This window comes from Eurypyga helias, unplaced genomic scaffold (genome assembly GCF_000690775.1).
Source record: "Eurypyga helias isolate BGI_N326 unplaced genomic scaffold, ASM69077v1 scaffold15866, whole genome shotgun sequence".
Lineage (NCBI taxonomy): Eukaryota > Metazoa > Chordata > Aves > Eurypygiformes > Eurypygidae > Eurypyga > Eurypyga helias.
Genome location: NW_010258742.1, coordinates 4,824 through 21,483, shown reverse-complemented (window position 1 = coordinate 21,483; position 16,660 = coordinate 4,824). Strand labels below are relative to the sequence as shown.

The 16,660-nt window shown below is 38.8% G+C and overlaps 1 protein-coding gene across 1 annotated transcript in view; it reads right to left on the bottom strand.

The window, feature by feature from the left end:
* The window catches only part of RPS6KA3 (ribosomal protein S6 kinase, 90kDa, polypeptide 3), a 69,105-nt gene extending 53,102 nt beyond the window's left edge, over positions 1-16,003 (bottom strand). Inside the window, exons 1-2 of the mRNA XM_010154472.1 lie at positions 15,986-16,003; positions 8,691-8,747 (exon numbers count right to left, since the gene is read on the bottom strand). Of these exons, the coding sequence (XP_010152774.1) occupies positions 8,691-8,747; positions 15,986-16,003 (75 nt within the window). The remainder of the gene's footprint in view (positions 1-8,690; positions 8,748-15,985) is intronic.
* Between the last annotated feature and the right edge of the window lie 657 nt (positions 16,004-16,660).

Here is a 16,660-nt window from a genome sequence, read left to right as displayed (position 1 = left end):
TCTCAAAGCAGTACAGAACACGTGGGAACCCGAAAGTCTTATTGAATAAAATGTGTATGCCACAACGCAGTGCTCACTTTTACACACAACCAGAAGTTGTTAAAGCATGTCATCTAAATGGAGTCCACTAGGTAGACTGGCAATCTTCCTGCACTCCAGTCCAACGGTGCAATAATGCAAATTAAGTCTTCATGCTGCTAGATAAGCAAGGGTCTGTAGTACTGATGGCCTTCAATTAACTGGAAAAAACAAAGATGTAGTGTACACATAAGGAATGAAAAGCCCTCATTTCATGAAGGTCAAAATTAAGGAACAGAGCTACTTTTGGAGTTTTCAGAAGCTGAATAATGTACTTCTCTTCATAATGAATATGTTTGTATAGCCAAAGCAGCAATATTCTATTAATCAGGGGGTGTGGCAGTTTCCATCTGCTAGTTTACAGGCTTTTCAGGGCTACCATCTGTTTTCTCATCATGTAACAAGTAAGCAGCTTGACTTCTAATGTTGCTTACCCTCTCAAATGATTCAATTTTATGTCCAAGATGCACAAAGTATGTTGCACCTAAGACACCAAGTGCAAAATAAGCTACTCAGAAAATCCATTAAAAGATGTCAATGAAAGAGTTTTGCTGTAACCTTTCCTCAACACCTGAAGACATCTTGGGGGGAGGGGGGAAATCCAGTGTTTGCCTTCTTTATATGGGTTTGATATCTAACAGTTAACGTCTCAGACTAAAAGCTTTGCACTGTCCACAAGGATGTTGTAACTTCTTACATCAGGACCTCCAAGTACATTCTTACACAGATAAGATGCATGCACTTCACTGTAAGATTCTACCAAAATTCATCCAAGTTGCAGCACAGCACAGTGCTTTGGAAGATAATGAGCTCCCAGTTTCATTACATTTGAGGAAAAGAAGGTATTCAGCCTTTTACAAAGGAAAATCTGGGCATGAAGAAGGGAATCAGAGTGGTTTGGGTTGGAAGGGACCTTAAAGACCATCCAGTTCCAACCCCCTTCCATGGGCAGGTACATCCTCCACTAGACCAGGCTGCTCAAAGCCTCATCCAGCCTGGCCTTGAAAACAAGTGGATTCAAGGTTTATAGATGTAAATGGTTTGGTCAGGAAACTTATTTGTCCAAGAATCAAGTTATTTGGTTGTAAAAGAGAATTAAATACATGTGTACATATATTTAAATATATTTAGTAAAATATATTAGAAGGAATGTAAGAATTACAGACCACCTTAAAATCAGAGTTTAGTATTTGGAACCCAGATTGTTTCCTTCATGGCATTTTGCATTACAGTGGACACACTCATTATACAGCCAGTTTATCATCTGGCTTTAACAGAAACAACTACTCACTTCATAACAAGGAACATGGTGTTACACTGAGTTATGCAATATTATCAAACAACTGCATTACTATGGCTGTAAAGAAAGCTTCCTCAGTTTGATTTCCATATGAAAATACAGTAATTACACATGCAAGAATGTGTAAGCAATATGAAAGGATAACTCGACTGTATACCTCATCACTCAGTAAACTACAAAAATATTAACTTGTCACTGGTGTACGTCTGATAACTATCCAAGTAGCTGTTTCAGCTAATGTTATTAGTCTGTAAAAAATGAGAAATCCCAAACTCAGTAGTCTATGAATACTTGTAAGGCCGAATACATCTGTAATATTTAAGAAATTCTAAGTATGTCTTACAACCTCTACCACAGAGCCAGGAATTTACATCAAAATACTGACAAAAAACACACATGCAGAAAACTGAAATGTAAAGGTTATGCCAGGAAAAGTAAAACAAAAGTATCAAAACATGCATCAGAAATATGTTCATGGCCACGTCAATACACATGATTTTTCTTGTAATCGGAAACCGTTACTGAGCACCTGAACAGCAATATCCAACAGAATTTTGGAGCAGTGACACAACAAATGAGATTACTCCAAATTACTCTGGGTTTAGTATTATTGTCTGAGTGATGGGGGGCTGTTTTGCCCATGTATCGTGGTTTAATTCCAGCCAGCAAAATACCACAAAGGTACTCTCACACCTCCCCCCTCCTCCTCTAGTGGAGGGGGAGAATCAGAGGAAGACAACAAGGAAGCTCATAAAATTGAGATAAGAACTATTTACTAATTGAACATAAGTGAATCATATATATCAAAAAAAATATATAAATGAATATATACAAATACTACTACTAGTAAGCAATTAAAATAACAGAAAATAAAAAATGTTATACAATTGCTCACCACCTGCCAATGGATGCAGATAGGTCCTGAGTAGTGAGAGCCAGAGAGCCCAAGAGCGATCGCAGCAGAGTCCAAGCGAGCCCCACGAGCGATACCACGACCGGGAAAGCCAACCGACCCACCAACTCACAAAAGAACGAGCCAGCAAAGGAGTTAGCAAGGAGCAAAAAGAGAGTTAGAGTGTGTAATGGGGCCCCGAGCCCACTCCCCACTTATGTACTGAGCATGACACACTATGGAGTGAAATACCCCTTCGGTCAGTTCAGGTCAGCTGTCTGAGCTGTGTCCCCCCCAATACTGCCTGTCGTGAGAGAGAGCTGGGAACACAGCTGCAGTATCAGAAGCTGAGAAAGACCTTGAATCTGGGACAAGCACTCCCCAGCACCAGCTAAAAAGACACCTTATCAGTACTTTTCTCAGGGTAAATTCAGAAACCTAGCTTCATAGCAGCCACTGTGAAGAAAAGTTAACCCTTTCCTGACTAAAGCCAGCACACCATGACTGTAACTGGTGAACAATCTCCCTGTCCTTATCTTGACACCTCCCACCACCCCCCTCAGGTTGATCAGTGTTTTATAGATTCATGGTAAACTGTACAGTATACATGCATGTATAATATAGAATCTTAACGTTGTTATTATATGTAATTGACTGATGAAGGGACTATATTGCCCACACACATTAGAAAAATAATTTGAAGCACCTTTAAGCCTTTTCTGAGATCACATTTTCTTTATAAACTCTTCCACTGAAACACTGATTGACAAGACAAAGGTCAAAATTTTCCATCTATCCTGACTGCAAACAGTTGTTTTATTTACATTCTATTAGAGAAAAATAAATTACGATGTTTAACTACTGTCTTCTGTTTACAAGCATCTTACACTACCGTTTGACTACCCACTGACTACAGTCTTATTAAAATATATAACTAAGATAAGCAAGAGGATGACAGCTATTAAGATTTAGTTTTTAATCATCCAGATCAGCATATTTTAATATACTGCTTTATGCTTTAGTTCTATTTAATTCTACGTATGCTTTAATTCTGCTTATTTAGAAGTTTTGTTAAAAGTTTTACCAAAGCATACAAGAAATGCAATAATATTACCAAGCCACCTCCACTGGAGAGGGTTTACTTCACCATCCCAGTTGTTTGAGCCTGAATAGATTCCACTCATGCCTGTACTGAATAAAAGCAATCTTCAGTCCTTGCCTACCAAAAAGAAATACACAAGTTCTTCTCCATCTTAAAAAGTATTACTGAAAACAAGTTTTCACAAATGCTTGGAACCTAGTATTCTTGTATGTTTAATAATTATTAAGCTAGTAGAGTGCAGTGGTAATGCGTCAGTTGTCGTAAGCATTTTCACAGATAAACTGAATCCAGATCGATCACAGCGTGCACAATACGCTCTGCACGTATATACAAAATGGGAAGCTGCTTGCTGGACCAGCTGTAGTTTCTGATTCACTTTAGCTAGTAGAAAATCATGCATCATGACTGTAAGCGTTCAAAACAATTAATTTACTCAGTTAATTTACTTAATCTCTGTGGACACAGAGATACAGAAAGCAATGGTAAATAGCACAAGAGTGAGAAAGGTAGCAAACAAAAGGCTTTAAATAGCTTCCCCTCTTTCAGTAACATGCACTTAGGCTTTCACCTTAGGTCAAGCTTCAGCCAGTTGTTTACTTGTTCTCTACAGGTGTATTTTGTGCTGGACACAGATCATTTATGAGATATATCAGATTAAAAAAATGTTGACAGCAAGCTGTAAAGCCAGATATAACCAGTATATTCACTGCAATAAAACTAGAATACTGAATGATTCATCTTAAGAAGAGCAAGACTTTGAACCATACAGCATCTTGGACTCCTCAGAAACAGGCATGTACTCATTACAGCTCCTGCTTTTCTTAAAACAAACTACTGAATTTGAATCAAAGCTGCACAACACAGACTCTCCTGTCTAACTTCACTTTTGACCAAAAGAACGGATGTAACAAAATGAAATTTATCTTTTGATAAGCAGAATACTAAAGAGACTTCCTATGTAGATAAAGCTGTGTTAGGACATAATATTTATTTTAAATCTCTTATCTGATTTGCATTATCAGCATACTATCCAAACACTTAACACAGCAAAACGATGCAGTATTTCAGGTTTTTACCTTCTACCTCCACAGAACTATGGCAGTTCTCCCTCTATCCTGAACTTGAATACCTTACCTACCAAAATATTTCGTCTTCTTGTACCTGATGTACTGCTCCATTCTACGCCTGTTCACCCTACTGTCCTCAGTTACGGCTGAGAAATTTCTTAAATTGTCAGTGACCACATAAGCACCCTAAGTCCATTTCAGTGCAAGTTAAACAGAAGAACTTAAAGGAGTTTCAGGGGTAATTTAAAATTAGTCTTTATCTTACACCAAGAGATACACAGAACTGAAAGAGTACCACATCCCACCTGAAATAGTATTTTATTAGCTGTCAGACAGCAAAGGTTAGCTTCCAGCTATAACTTACTGAGCAGTCATAGTAATTTTTTGTGTAGAAAGTATTTTACATCACTATTAGCAACATTTTACCCACCACAACTTAGAAATGAATGCAAAATAAATTCCAAAAATACCGGTCTCGGGCATTAAAAAGCTAAAACAATCTTAATCAAACATCTCAGGGTTCAGATCTTTATCAGTGATTTGGACAAGGGGATCAAGTGCATCCAGTAGGTTTGCAGACAATGTCAAGTTGGCTGGGAGTGCTGATCTGCCTGAGGGTAGGAAGGCTCTGCAGTGCGATCTGGACAGGCTGGATTGATGGGCCGAGACCAACTACGGTACAACAAGGTCAAGTGCTGGGTCCTGCACTTGGGTCACAACAAAAACCCCTGCAGTGTTACAGGCTTGGGGATGAGCGGCTAGAAAGCTGCCTAGTGGAAAACGACCTAGGAGTGTTGGTGGACAACCAGCTGAATACAAATCAGCAGTGTGCCCAGGTGGCCAAGAAGGCCAATTGCATCCTGGCCTGCATCAGGAACAGCGTGGCCAGCAGGAGTAGGGCAGTGACTGTCTCTCTGTACTGGGCACTGGTGAGGCTGCACCTGGAATCCTGTGTTCAGTTTTGGGCCTCTCACTACAAAAGACGCATTGAGGTGCTGGAGCATGTCCAGAGAAGGGCAATGGAGCTGGGGAAGGGTCTGGAGCACAAGTGCTGTGAGGAGCAGCTGAGGGAACCGGGCTTGTTTAGCCCAGAGAAAAGGAGGCTCAGGGGTGACCTTATCACTCTACAACTACCTGAAAGGAGGATGCAGAGAGGTGGGGGTTGGTCTCCTCCCACGTGACAAGTGATAGGACAAGAGGAAACAGCCTCAAGTTGTGCCAAGGGAGGTTGAGATTGGATATTAGGAAAAATTTCTTCCTTGAAAGAGTTATCAGACATTGGAACAGGCTGCCCCGGAAAGCAATGGAGTCACCATCCCTTGGGGGATTTAAAAGACATGTAAATTGGTTCTTAGGCACATGGTTTAGCGGTGGACTTGACAGTGTTAGGTTAACAGTCAGACTACAATACTAAGGGTCATCTCCAACCTAAATGGTTCTATGATACTGTGCTAAAATTGATTGCTCCCCTAAAAAGCAACCGTTTGGAAATGTCTGAAGAAAGTACAGGAAACCACGTGTAAGTAATCCTTCAAAAACCCTGCAAACCTTGAAAGAGGAATTTTTCAGTTGTAATGGGTTAACCTTGGCTGGCTGGCTGCCAGACACCCACCAAGCCACTTTCTGATTGCCCTTCCTCCTTTACGAGCTCTGCTTTGGCCAGTGGTAGGTCCATTTTGGAGACAGCAACAACTGTGTCTGTCCTCCTACATGGTGAGGCAGCCCCCAACCTTTTTTCCCCACCGCTACCAAAACCTTGTCATGTAACCAATACAATCAATAAAAGCTATAATTTTAGCAAATAAATACAAAACAAAAAAGATTGGAAATCACCATCAAGTAATGGCACTAGTCAGAATAAATTAACAGACCAAAAAGTGAACACTTCCCCAAAACCAAATGTTCTATTTCAAACAAGAAGCACTGTAAGCACTGTAGTCCATGTTATGCAGAATATTAGAACAAATGATCTTCTGGGGTTGTCTTGTAACCACACAAATATTGTTCCTTTCTTACTCTTTTAACACTGCACTACTTTAGAGTAATCTGTGAGCATTTGTCTAGTTTCTTCACCCTGTGTTAAAGACAGGAGAACCTTCCATGGTGTGAGAAGGAATCAAAAGCAGTCACATAGTGCAGACTTTTAATCACCTAATTTTCTGGTTATCTTAAGAACTACATCTACTACCAGTATATTTGAAGACAAACACGGAAAAGGCAACTCCACCAATTATCTAAACTGGCTCTGTCCACAGCTTCAGCAGAGAGAGAAACTGCTATGGCATTGCAATTATATCCATCTGCATAGATGGAAACAACTTTGCCAATTTAATCACAAGCTGAAGTCTGTACAATAGACAACACCAGCATACAAACCCTGAACTGCAGCCAAACATCGAGTTTCAAAGATCGTATTTTATTGGTAAGGCCATTTATCACCAGGCATAACAGTCAGCTAGTACTCTCACAAAACTACAGGTAAACACTAAAGTTGTCGTCATGTCTGAGAAAAAGTCACAGGCATCCCAGTAAGAAACCTGAACTCCCTGTTATCTTCATGTTATGAAGATAAGGAACTTGTATTATCAGTGAACCTTCCTGACTGTAATCTTCTCTTTAGCAACAACCTCTATTTCCAAGAAGTCTGGGTTAAGAATTCCTTCGATTAATGCCTCTCAGTTACCAGAGCAATGGAAACTACAGTTTCACAGTCTTTCCTCACCCTGAACTTCCCCCAAAAGACTACTGAAAGCAAAAAGGAATATGAAGTATGGGCTTTTAGAATTCAGATAGCTTAAAAAAAAAAAAAAGTTATTGGGAAGGTAGAAAAATGGGATGGATACCTGGGTTTTTGTGTTCACTTGCTAGTTCAAGCTCAGTGTCCACTCCATGTCTATGTGCGCTTCACAATGCATCAGTTCAGAGCTCTCTAATGCTTCCTGCCCAGATCAGATTTACAGCAAACACTCAAGATCCACATTAACAGTTTAGCCTCTGCCTTTGGCTATTCCATCACTATGAAAATTTCACGAAGCATGTTTCAGCATTTAGCATCTTACCTAAGGCAGGGGTCTTAAGTCACTATCTAAACTGACACCTACGGCTATCTTGGAGTATCTCCATGCAAACCTTTCTGAAGCCCTTAGCTTTGTCAGCTCCTATGAGAAGTTCTCTTCCACTCCAGCTTAGCCAAGTTAGCAACACAAGAGGAAAGTTGGAATCCGTATCAACAGAGAAAAGACTTAGGAAACTCTTTGGCCTCAATGGGATAGCTTTGTTATTTTTGAATGCAAACACTTCTAAATGAGACACTTCTTCCTGGGCTTCCAGTTGAAAAGTTAAGAAGAACCAGAACTGTGTAACTTGGTTCTATAAAGAGAATAGAAGGAATCTTCCAGGATAATGAAGATTTAGTATGCAAATAATCTAGTTTTACACAGGTCAGTAAGGAAAATATGAAATGACTAATGCTAACAACAAAAGTACACAGATAGATAATGCCAAGAAATCTTACGACAGTATGGGAAAACAAAGGTGATAGCTGCTGTTACACCCTGCATGTCAAACTAGAAGGGGAAAAGCTATGTGTACACTGCCACTCAAAGAATCTTATTTCATACCGTGTATGCAACAGAAACTGCGTGGAATTTAACCATGAGAGAATCCTTTGCTGTGACACGACCACAGCTGAAACCTTAGCTATTAACAAAGCATAGTCTGGAACTCATAGATGTAAAATATTTTCACCTATGCACCAATATGACTAACAGAAGCCAATGGAAGTCCTTCGATTGCTGGCACTAGGAAAAGTAGAGAGTAGAAAGGAAGTACATGTTTTTAAGGTTTGCTAAGATAAGAGAAGCTCAACCTCCCTTCCTAATCAGAAATGCTTTAAATTAGCCACATCTTACTATCAAACCTTCTCACTCCCCATCCTAATTATAATTTCTACAATATACAGCTTTGTGCTTTCCACAGGAAAGACCACCACATATTAAAAATAGTAGGGAGAGCCTACATCATACCAAAATGCTAGGGAAGGCACAAAAGGTCATCAGAATAAACACTAGGGATACTGAATCAGGCTAAAGTTGGTGAGAAAGAACCTCTCAAAAGTATCAGGATCCGAGATCGAGCTTCATGTCAAGTAAACCTGAACAACAGAATATTAGTGTCAAACAGCCTGTAAATTAAGTGATATCGGTGTGCTACAATATTTAACTATTTTTATTACAACCATCCTTTACTCACAGTTTGTGGGTTGATATCATCTTCTCCCATAGGTTCATCCACAATTTGCTGTCCATTCTGTAAAAAACAGACACAGCAAGTTACTAGAAATGCTGAATCCAAGTACAAAAATAAATATATTGCAGATGAGCTTTTATGACATGCTACTCTACAGGATCAAGTGCTCCCTCCTCCATATTCTATTAAAGAAAAAAAATATTGAACATAAACATAGAAGACTCTATATGGCTGGCATACAAGCCACTCTTGCTTTGATCCTCATGTATTATCAAACTGGATAAATTCAAAGTAAGAAAACTATAAAACAATCTGGCATTTGAAGCCTTGTTACTACACAGCTAGACATTATTTCCATTACTACAACTTCTGCAGAAGAGTTAAACCCGGTAAGGACGGAACAGCAAAAAGCCACAACAAAGAACAGATAAACAGGTTCTTCCTCTGAGCAAAACCTTATGCAGCAACAATCAGTCCTTACTCTACCATGACTACATTTATAACTACATTATGGCCTTACAAAAACTATGAACGCAACGCTAATTTTATCAACCAGCATTTACTACTTTCTGTACTTTTCTAAGGATCACTCTAAAAAGCCATACAATACAGGAGTAGGGTTTTGAATTTTAAACTTAGCTATACAGATTTTATCAAGCTTAAATAACTTGATGGTCAACAAACGCTTCCTTTTTCTTGTCAGTGATACTGTATTTGCAAAGTCTCTAAGAGACAGTTTTCTCAGAGATTGACGTTGCTTACACAGCAAGCATGAATATCAGCCAGTTGTAAGGAAAAATAAGTCTTTCCTATGTTATGGTACAGGATCTCTCACCTGGGGCATTAATTCTTAGTTTGCTCCTGAAGTTCAACAGCAATTCATATGATTTTAGAAACAAATGAAAAACTATTAAAAATAGTTACACTTTCCATTACCGCTGGAGGCAGATTTTAAGTTCATTTGTGCATTGTTTCCCTAGAGAACACAAGGTCTAATTAATCTATTTTTCAGAACTTAATTTACTTAAAGTTACATGCATGCATGGCTACATATTTTCTAGATGTTGGAAAGGTAATAAAAGCTGCTCAGAGATTTTAGCTTCATTCTACACCTTCCTTCCCACAGTTCAGTTCTTCAGCAGATGTTAGGAAGGTTCCACATAAGGCATTTTTCTGGAACAACTTCTGATTAATAGTCTTCCAGCCTGCACATGACTGGAGAAGAATCTTTTATATGAAGTGACAGATTAAATCCTTATGAATACTAATTTTCAGATATTGCAAATACATTGATGGTTCAATCTCAGATTATTACCAGCTCTCTATATCAAGTTTACTCCTGAGCTTTTTTTTTTTTTTTGCTAGAAGATGCAGCTGGATAACGCTAAAGCATGAGAATTATGGATTGTCCAAATATGACACAGTCCCTCCTTCCCCTCGCCTCCTTTTTTTTTTTTTTTCCAAGGTGATGGCATGGGGAAGAAGGTTCAGCCTCTGACTGTCTCTCCAGTGCTGAGTTCCGGCACATGGTAACAATACTGTTTTCTCATCTAAACTGGCTTCAGGAAGATGCTAGAGATTTCTAGTACAACTCTAGAAGTCATCTTTCTGTGAGACAGGACTAGTAGGAAGTCAGCTTCACGCGTTTCAGGTTACTACAGAGGTAAATACAACCTTTAAAAGCTGTCTCAGCTAAGGGCAGTCAGCATTACATCTTCTCGCTGTACAGCTATGGGTAATTTCGTAAGAGGATGCTCTAAAAACCTGAATTCCTCTCACTGTAGCATCTTACAGTGTATAAGAAGTCAATATTGTACTGCCCTTGCTTAAGATACATTAAAAGTTTAAATTATCAAATAGAAAACCACAAAAATACCAGCTTCACTAAGTAACAGAAATGACTGTTTTTAATAAAGCCTGTTTACAAGGAAGCATATTGTGTATACATATATCATTACCATCAAGGCCACAAGTCACATACATACCCTTTTCTCCAATCTATGGCATATATTTAAATTACATTCACATTTATATTTTAACAAAACCTCTCTATATTCTGTTCATGCTACAAGATAGCTTCTGAAGTACCTCATCAATAGGAAAAAACGAGATGAAAAAAGTAGAACAAATAAGAAAATATTTGAGCCAGAAAGGAGGAGTCCATAATGTCCTACCAACTAATGATGGCTAAACTCTGGGGCCTAAAATAGGGCAATTTGTGTATCAAAGCCATGTGCTCTAAACTGACTCCATATGCAGATTTTCAGAAATAGTGATTCCTGCTACAACAATCATTCCACTGAATAATAATGTATATTAGCTTCAGGATAAGTAAGATTTTACTACACAGCAAGCTTTAAGACTTCCTTCTTACTATTTTAAGGCAACTGAAACATAACTGAAAGTGGAACACGCCGTCAGAAACTTGAGACAAGCCTCTCTCTGAAGACAAAAAAATGCAAGATCAACCTCTCTTTCTAAACAAGCTCTAATCTTTAACCTCACTGACTATTTCAACACCTTACCACTCTACCAGAAAAAACACAGCAAACTTTTGCAACACAAGCAAACTGTTTTGTACAATGTGTTTTTCTGTTTAATCCTGCACTGTTTTCAGTTACTTTTCAGCAGAATTCAAGCGATGCATTCCAAACACGCTTACTGGAACTAGGAACAAGCTTAACAAATCAGCATGGGCGCCATGCGGTTATGTCTGAGCCAGATCACTGGATTGGCGAGATCTTTTAAATAGGTCTACCCAAGCAATGATTATGCTAGAGGAATCACTGGATGGTAGAACCTGTTTTTCTCAGAACAGTCTGAGCCATGTAAGGTAAAGGAGAATATGTATACATGATTTCAGGTTTGCTGTTATATGATACTATTAAATGGAAAGTAGCTGTGTATTCAGAAAGTCTACAAAGCGTACTGCCTTCTTTATGAGCTAAAACTTCAGGCCAAGAGGTTCCCATCCGAAGCAGCGATATTTAAACCGCTGAGGAGCGAGGAGGGCAGCAGCATGCTTCAGAGGTGAACAAATGAAATTGCTTCCATTTTGCCGGGCGTCGATTCGCTCTAGTATTTAACTAGAGCCAAGGGTGTGTCTCAGTGACATAACAGACTGGGACTAGATACAACTGTGTGATGAACACAGAGGACGAGAAGGCTGCATAGATCTTTCACATGTAGCAATTGGTCTAATTCAAGAGACAGACTCTAGACCTCGATTATTCTTCAGCTGCACTCCTGTAGCAGGATGCTAAGCAAGCGGAATGGATCAAAGACCTGGTTATTTGCAGTACTCTGGCTCCAAAGGTAGAACATATTTCAGATGACAGCACAGGAGAACTGTAAGAAAAGTATCAGAAAAAGCTGACAGTAAGTTTCTACTTAGACCTGAACACATCAACAACCAATGTACACCGTGAAAGGAGGATGCACGTCCCTTATAAAGGTAACCTACAAAACGCGCTTCCACTCCACTCCAATTCAACCTCCTATTCTGTTTTCCAGCAGAAGCAGTCAAATTTAGTTAGCTACAAATTTCACCCCCCAAAGCTTTTAAACCTGTTGCCACATTTCACTAAATTAGTAGAAATGAATACTTAAAACACAGTTTAGTTCCAGCAGTTTTCCTGAAGACACATGGACAGGAACACAAGAGATCCTACAGGTTCCCAACAAAGCCTAAGAAAGACAAAGTACAGGCAATCTGCATCAGGCGGCTGGGTACATGAATGTCTCCATATGAACTGTCACAGGTTTTGACACAAAAGTCCATCAATTACAAACCATCAGTATTTCTAGTAATCAAAAATTACAAACTTAAACTCACTGAACTCTTGGGATATAATCAAATACTTGATTTTTCTGGGAAAAAGACAGTTTAAAGAAGGCTTTTTAAAATCAGATTATTTCACTTCTTGACCAGTAACACACACCCATAAATAACTGCACCGTAAGGGACCAAGAGGTAGCAAGGAGTGGTGTATGTTCGGGTATTAGTAAGAAAGGAGTGCATCAAGAAATGTTAGCCCACATCCCACCCACAATCAATTAACCACTTTGTGGTGAGCAGGGAATATCCTGCACTTCAGACACTACAACTACATATAAATCTATGGTCTTAATGTCACTTCCAACTTTTTTAAAAATAATTATGGTTCCAACATTTACTGCAAGAGATCCAATTCATCTCAGACATCTAGCAAAATTGTACTATCTTGGGCACCTGTACAATAAACCTAACGCTATTCCCATCTATCCTTCTGATTAGCACTGGACCCACATGGGTAATCTTGTATGTAAAATACACCACCTAGCACCCGTGACAGCAATTTGAACTTACCAACTTGGTGCAGAGCATCAATTTAATAATAATGTCAGGTACCCAACATTCCCATCACACAAGCTTTTTTAAAAGAATCTAAACCATATTAAAAGAAATATTAACTGGACATATCGTCATGTTTACTGTAGTACTTATTTTCTCTTATTTTTCCCCGTTAGTCTCATCAGTAGTAGAGATAGCATAGAAATTTTTTTCTGAAGGACAAATTTGTCCCCAAAGCTTCTTTGACATTAGACAGCACCAAATACCTTCTTCCACCCCAAAACATGTCTGTTTTGCATTTAGACTACTGCTAGACTACTTTGGGATGGGTAAGTAGCCTCTTTGCCAAATACTTTAACTTTTATTTACCCATGTTCATCAGTTATTTTAAAACTCCTTATGAAATTGATACCAGTTACAGCTTTTGGTATAATTCTTCTGCCATTAACCTCAACATGTCCTAATAACTAATATTGGGCTGAAGCACATAAATCAGTAACAATTATTTATATTATTAACAGTGTTCAGTACATTATATAACTATTGACTTTTCTGAGTAATTGGTGACTTTTAGCAGAATCATATCCCCTAATGAAGATATAATTTTAAAAATGTTCTATCCTTAGACTGCACAATTGGACAGATCAAGAATTATGATCTCTAAATCAGTGCAGGACGATGTTTTGATTATACAAATAAGCAGACAAGACGTCTGAATCACACCATTTAAAAACCATTATCTAGAAGTTTTAACATGCCAATGAGTAAAATTTAACTATGCTTTGGATTTATAATTTAAATAAATTACCTGGATAAGTCTGAAGTTTCTCCCAGGTAATTCCTAGTTTTCAGCTACTAAAATTTCCACTTACCCAACAACTTTCAAACACAGTTATAGGACTTAATTAAAAGCTTCCCCCCCCTTCCTTTAAACCCTCCAAAATAAAGTTTAGGAGACCAAAAATAAACATTCAAAAAACACAAGAACTTTCCATATTATCTAGTCATTAAACCACTGGCCATATATAGGTCTGAGCGCTAACACTCTGCTGTTTTCAAGGGACTCTCAACTGACAGATAAAGCTCAAGAACCCTGCGATCCTTCAATTGAGTAAAGCTGTTACAATGCTTCTGGCTTGTTCAAAGCAGCACAGAATATAGCATTCCCTCTGCAACACTCCTAACAAATTTGCTGTTAGTACCGAAACACGTTGCATGGAACTATATTCAGCAAAAGCCTTTCCAACTGTACATGCTCAAACTTGCTATTCTAAGCAGCAGTGAGCTACCCTGAGAAAAAAATCTGTAGGTCCACAGAAAAATAGTTGAAAATAGACTGAGAGGACCCTGAAAGGTCACTCAATCTAACTCAGTGCACCAAGGCATGATAAGCTATTCCTACAATGTTGCTCACGAAATCTTTATATCTAACCCCTTCTTAAATAAATCTTCAGCAGTGGAGTTTTCACAATCTATTCCAGTGCTTAGCTAAAATATAAGGCTTTAATAGGATCTGAATTAATGACTTATGTCTTAACTCCTGAGCTGTGAAGCCACACAGATCCAAAGCACTTACCTAAATCCTGACCTGATTAAAACGGCTTATATGTAAGTAGCAGAAGTGAGCAATCAGAATCATCATAGAATCACAGAATGGTTTAGGTTGGAAGGGACCTCAAAGACCATCTAGTTCCAAGCCCCCTGCCATGGGCAGGGACACCTTCCACTAGACCAGGTTGCTCAAAGCTTCCTCCAGCCTGGCCTTGAAGACATCCAGGGATGGGGCATCCACAACATCTCTGGGCAACCTGTTCCAGTGCCTCACCACCCTCTCTGTGAAGAACTTCTTCCTGATATCTAATCTAAACCTCCCCACTTACAATTTAAAGCCGTTATCCCTTGTCCTGTCACTACAAGCCCTTGTAAAAAGTCCCCTCCCCAGCTTCCTCGTAGCCCCTTCAGGTACTGGAAGGCTGCAATAAGGTCTCCCCGGAGCCTTCTCTTCTCCAGGCTGAACAAGCCCAACTCTCTCAGCCTTTCATCATAAGAGAGGTGCTCTTAGACTTCTTTAGCTATTCTCTCATAGCATATTCAATGTATTTTGCATATGTTAAAAAACAGCACACAAGTATTAAAAGCTCTTTCTTTTAAAAAAAAAAAAATCAAGGAAAAAACCCAAAGAAGAGTCCTTATTTTTATGAAACACGAATTACAGCAAGTATTTCTTTTACATAAACTTTGTTGCTTCAAGTTCCATTCATTCCATATAATGTATTCTAAACTTTGACTAAGGTGACTGACTTCTTCCTTTGCTGAGTATTAAAAGAAGCAGCAGGACATTGAAACTTGCCTCTCTGTAGACAATCAACCTCAGATATAAGCCATTAGCACCAAACTTCCTTAAGTTACACTGCAACTTCAACTATGTGATTTCGTAAACCCTACCTACTTACACTACCACCTCCTTCTTATCTAATATTACTCAAGAGTATAGTTTAACAGTAACACTGAGAGTCTTTCCTTGGTGCTGGCATTCGTCCAGCCCTGTGCCAAGTCAGATCAGAAAAGGAAATTAAACAAAAGTTTGCAAAAAAAGCCCTCGGAGTTTAATTCTCTGAATTGACTCAACCTGAAGTCAGACAAGTGTCATGGCATTATTCAAGATGCTGGATGTATAGTTATCATAAAATAAAAACATAATTTTATTTAAATCATTAAAAAAAAAGAAAAATTGTCCAGGCCAACCACTTTCTGTAGCTAAAACAAGCTCTAAATTGTGTGTTCAAAAACAAAGACAGGGAAGTGCATTTTTCATTTAGTTCCCTAACTGTATGGGTGCTAAATTATTACATTTAACACATGAATTCAGCAGCCCTAGTAAAAACAAAACAACCCAAACCATACCACTTACTCTGTTCATCTGCTCCAAAGAGGAGGAAGAAATATACATGCAGAAATCACTTACTTGAATATATCCAACCATTACTGCACATATGAAAATAAAAGTCCTCCTCTGCTAGCACACCTGAGAGAATACAAATCTTATTGCCAGGACTGTACGTGCAGGAGAAGGCAAGTACGTGTCACCTCCACTGCCTCCTGCGGCCCCAGGCCCACCACAGTGCCCTGAGCCTGCCTGGGCTCTTTCCAAGGGGGACTGAGGCACACAAGTGGGAATATGTGCCAGGTCCTTACCCCTTGAGTGAGGGAGCAGGCAACCGGCACAGCAAGACTGTGTGCTGTAATTCCTTACAAAGCAGACACAGGTTTCTTAGAATCTCTTTATATGATAAATGACAAAGGTTGAAATTTAATACTGAAAGGCATTATTCATTTATGCTCATTTTGGCATTTAGGTATTTTAATAAATTCTATTAAGGAGAGAGACTAAGATGTGGAGCAACTTCACAATTTCCTAAAATTCAGGATTTACACGGTGATTGTACAACAAATGTCAATTGCTGGAAGACAGAGGGAGAAAGACTCCCTGTTAAGTGAAAAAAAAATTGTTTAACATGCCAGTCAAAGTTCTAAGAGTAACTAATTTTGGCAATCATGTTTTGTAAGGAATGATACAAATAATACCCATCATGGTCTGTTTACATCCTGAAACCACCACTTTTTGAGCCTGAAGGACAAA